Here is a 4611-nt window from a genome sequence, read left to right on the forward strand (position 1 = left end):
TGCTGACTCTACACGGCTCTCTCTTGACTTTGGACCAGGTCAAGCTTGGAGTGGCCTGACCCTCACGCTGAGTCGAGAATCCTGAACCTGCCCTGCCTGGTGCCAGCTCCGCATGGCCCCTCACAACCCTTCCCATCTCCTTCCCGAGGACTCGCATGGGGAGGGGTTCTCCAGGCAGGAAGGGATGGCACATGGAGGTGGGTGAGGGGAGAAGAGGGCGATCCTGGGCTCCTTCCAGTGCAGGGAAGGCCCCAGGGCTCGTGGCTGGAGAGAGCTGTATCATCCGGGAAAGAAGGGGCAAGGGGAGGCTGGGGTCACTGAGCCTGAGACAGAGAGGGCTGCGTGGAGGGGCCACCTGACCCTGACGAGGGAGACAGACATTTCCACAATGCATCTGGGGGATCCAAATGGACTCATAGGAACGCAGGGCTGCTCCTGCCAGGGCAATGGAGCAGACAGAGGGCAGGCAGGGCCCTGGATCCAGCCAGGCCTGAAGCCCGCCCTCCCCATGCTCTGCAGCTGTGGGAACTGGGAAGGAAAACAGCCCTGGTCAGCATCTCCTGCCTTCCCTGTCCAGAGGCTGGTGCTGGCCCCACAGCAGTGGCCGGCACAGAGGGGAGGGGATTCCCCCGGGCTTTGCACAGGGATACCACCAGGATGGTAGAGGGTGCAGCCTTGGCCCTGGGGCTCAGCGCCACGTGGTGGTAACCTTGGGCATCTTACTTTCTGCCTGTGTCTGTATGCCCTGTGGGGGAAGGATGCCCTGAGGCTGGCTGCCAAGAGGCCAGCCGGTCTTCCTGAAACTCGGTTTCCCCATCTGTGCAGAGGGACTGAAGAGGACTCCCCTAGCAGGGCTGTGCAGGGTTAAGAGGGAGAAGGTGGCCTGTGAGGTCTCACTAACATTGTCAGGGGCAGGGTCAAGCTGAGCCTCTCCAGGCCCCTCCTCTCTTCTCAGCTGTCCTGTACTTGGACCCCATGCAGGGGCCGTCCTCTACCTCAGCCAGACATTAGGTGAGGGCTGCAAGGTGAGCCCTGCCCACGAGGAACACTGGGGGCCAGCAGGAGAGGCAAGGGGGAGAGGTGAGGCCACTGCTCTGGGACCCCTGTGTATAAACCACCTAGTAACCGGCCCACCCCAGGGTGGAGTAGGCCATCCTTGGCACATTTGGGAAGGACCAGCCAACCACAAGTTCCTTTGCCAAAAGGCAGAAGCACTTTCACTGCCAGCCTCCCCAGGGTCACCTCCAGCAAGATGCCGGGACATGACCCAGGACTTTTGACCCCTAGATCTATGTCCTCACCAGCACACTGTTCAGAACTTCCTGCATACACCCTCAGACCTAACAAAACACACTGCCTTTAGCCTGGGCCTCCTCATCCAGGGTACAAGAGCAAAAGAGCTCCCGAACAAAAGAACACCATCTGTCCATCCGTCCACCCACCCATCCATCCATCCATCCATCCACTCATCCACTCATCCAACCATCTAACCATCCAACCATCTGTCCACCCACCCATCCACCCATCCATCCATCTGTCCACCCACCCATCCATCCACGCACCCAAGCATTCAGCAGATAGGCGTTCGCAGCCTTCTCTGTAAGGCGCCATCTTGGAATCCGGGACAGAGCGGTGGAGGAAGCCAACCTGGCCTGCCCTTGTGGAGCCTGTGTGTTGGGGAGTCATACACACAACAGAAGGTCACCTGTGGCTGCAACAGGTACCACACGAGGTGTCATTAATGAGTCTATAATGGGGGCCAATCTCATTGCGGTCATCGGGGGGTCTTCCAGTCTGTCTGCTGTCCCTGGCCCAGCCTCCCATCCCAGAATCTGCTTGGTTCCTGCACAACCTGCCCAGGAAAGTGTGCGCGGACCATGCTCCATCACCCAGAGGGGTACGGGGAAGGTCTGCCTTCAGAGGGATTGTGGACAGGCCCCACCCAGGGCCGCCTTCCTAAGCGGCAGGCTGTTCCAGGAGGGTGAAGGTTAAGCACCGAGGGGGGTCTCTCTGGCTGCTCCTTGTTCTCCAGTGAGGATGGAGACCAGGGAGCCAGCTCCATGGCTGCCCTGGGCCGTGACCTGCTCCACCCTGCCTCGAGCACGGTGGGGGCTGAGATGGGCCAGATCTGGGAGGGCAGAGAAGTCGACTGCTGCTGCCGCCGAGCAGGGTGGCCGTCACAGCGAAGCTGCCTTGCAGATGTGCACAGTCGGGGGGGGTGCTCAGGCTGGGGTTGGGGGTAAGGAGCCACGGCCTTGGACCTTCTGCAACTTTGTTTCTGAACAGTCTCCCTACACCTGGTGGGGACAGGCCTGGGGCTGCCTGTCCCCAGCCCCCCAGTCTCCAGCCCCCCAGTTCCCTCATGTTCTGGAGCCCTGGCTGCCCCAGCTGAGCTCGCATGTCCAGCCTGGCCAGCCACTCCCTGGACGCTGCAGGCTGAGTGCATGAGGGTGTGGCCCGGCCCAGCTGCCCCTGTCCAGACAGCCCTGGAGCTCTGGTGGAGGTGGGGCCCAAGGAGGAGGGACGGAGGGGCCTAGTCCTGGGAACAACCTTGAACATCCCACAGTGATGTGCAAAGACACTCACCCACACTGGGACACACTCACACACACTGACACGCATACACCAGAAAGAACTGGGGCAAGCTGCTGCCTGTGGATTGGGGGACTGTCACAGGGATGCCCAGAGAAGGAGCTGTCATGGCCCTGTGGGGTCAGTGGGCCCCCTTGCCTTGCGTCCATTCCCACCCCAAGGTCACAGTGGTCACGCTTCAGGGTCCTGAGCGTTTATTCATGTGGAAAGCAGAGCAGGGTGGAGCTAGAGGCAGGAGGCTGGCCTGGCGGAGGCAGGAGCCACTTCGTCCTTCAACAGGCGCCTGGACGCAGGGACCAGTCTGATCAGTGGGAAAGAGTTGGGATGGAGGACGGAGGAGAGAGATGGGGGCAGAGCCCAGGAGGAGGCAAGGGAGGGACACAAAGGCGGGGACGGGTGGGCAGCGTCGGGAGAGGGGACAGAAAGGGGAGGGAGGGACCAGCAGCGGCTCCAGGGGAAGGGGCTGGGGGGGTCGGGAAGGGCTAAGGGACATGGACCCAGGGCACCACCCTGTCACCAGCCCAGGATGCTCTAGAAGCCCCTGCCCAGCCCTGCCGGTCCCATGGGCCCCCAGACTCACCGCAGACCCAGGCGCTGTGAACGTGCAGGTGTGTGCACACGTGAGCGTGCATGTGTACGTGGGTGCATGTGTGTGAGCCTGCCCATACGTGTGTGCACACGAACGTGTGTGAGTGTCATGATGCACATAAGGAACAGAGGAAGCAACTGGAAATGCTCCTGGGGCAGGAGGGCTCCCTCCATGAGGACAGTGAGGTCTGGGACAGAGCCCAGCCCAGAAGCCCCTCGGCAGGGGGGCTGGGGCTCTCTGAGTGGCCAGGCTGGGACTCCTGCCCAGGACAGGGGACCCGGGGGTGCGGAGGAGGCGGCCCAGGACAGGGGACCCGGGGGTGCGGAGGAGGTGGCCTGGGGCCTGGGGAGAGGGCAGAGACCAAGGAGCCATGAGACCCTCCAGTTCTGGCGCAGGCTTAGCTCCGTGAGGAGGCACTTGGCCAGGACACACGGATCCTGCATCTCAGCTGTGCCCACCCCCCACCACAGGATGACCTTGGGCTGTGAGGCCGAGAGGAGGCGCCCACACTTCACCAGGCCCCAGCCCATCTCCACTTCCCATTGTCCACTGCCCGTGAGCCCATTACCAGTGAAATCCGGGAAGACGATGTTGTCCTCTGAGAGGCCCTGGGCTCTGCCCAGGCAGACGAACTTGTCCAGCGACCCGGGAGGGAGCTTCCAGTTTCTGCCTGAGGCCAGGAGCACAGAGCAGCTCTCAACACCTGGCCTGGGTGGTGTGCCGGTGAGCAGCTGCCCCCCGCAGTCACCCCAAGTTGGGGCCGGGAGGCGGGGTCTGGCCCCAGGCATGGGGAGCACCGGCCCCCTGCAGGGTCATGCATGAGGCCACAGGGCAAGGCAGGGGCTCACCCAGCAGGCTGACTCTGAGGACGGTCTGGCTGCCCGTGCGTCTGCGGGAGAGCAGCAGCGCATAGCTGGTGTAGTCGCTGTCTACCACCTGGACGTCCTCGCTGTCCACCCCAGTCCCTGAGGGGGCACAGGCGTCAGGTCCTTCCTGGCCAGCCCCCGCCCCTCCCCACACGTGCATCTCACCCTTGCCCACGGTGAACCGTCCAGGCTGCGCTGCTGGTATCAGCACGTAAGACCAACTGTTACAGCGCCGGCCCCTGCAGGAGGAGATGGCAGACGGGGAAGGTTCCGGAAGCTGGTCCGGCCCACCCCAAAGTAGCCCCTAACGAGAATTCAGCCGTTCATTTGGGGGGACCCATGCAGGAGCAGCCAGAGCCGTGAGCAGGGCCTGCCCCAGGCCCAGCAGACGAAGTCCAGAGCCTTTGCCCCCTCCCCAGGCTGGGAGGGGTGGTCCTCAGGCCTTGGCCCCTTCGGGCCACCCTGTGTCCCCCTGGGGGAGCCTCTACCCAGCCCACACCCCGACAATCCTCTTCAGCCTGGAACAGAACCCCAGATCCGCATAGGTGTGTGGGACAGAAGGCC

General features: G+C 63.0%; 1 protein-coding gene across 1 annotated transcript in view; it reads right to left on the reverse strand.

The window, feature by feature from the left end:
- Nucleotides 1-2769: 2769 nt before the first annotated feature.
- Nucleotides 2770-4611, reverse strand: part of LCN12 (lipocalin 12) — a gene marked incomplete at its 5' end in the record, with an annotated part of 4776 nt that continues 2934 nt past the window's right edge. The window contains 4 exons of the mRNA XM_008576517.1: nt 2770-2893; nt 3750-3851; nt 4030-4146; nt 4213-4286. Of these exons, the coding sequence (XP_008574739.1) occupies nt 2865-2893; nt 3750-3851; nt 4030-4146; nt 4213-4286 (322 nt within the window). The remainder of the gene's footprint in view (nt 2894-3749; nt 3852-4029; nt 4147-4212; nt 4287-4611) is intronic.

This window comes from Galeopterus variegatus, unplaced genomic scaffold (assembly GCF_000696425.1).
Source record: "Galeopterus variegatus unplaced genomic scaffold, G_variegatus-3.0.2 Scaffold1360, whole genome shotgun sequence".
Taxonomy (NCBI): Eukaryota; Metazoa; Chordata; class Mammalia; order Dermoptera; family Cynocephalidae; genus Galeopterus; species Galeopterus variegatus.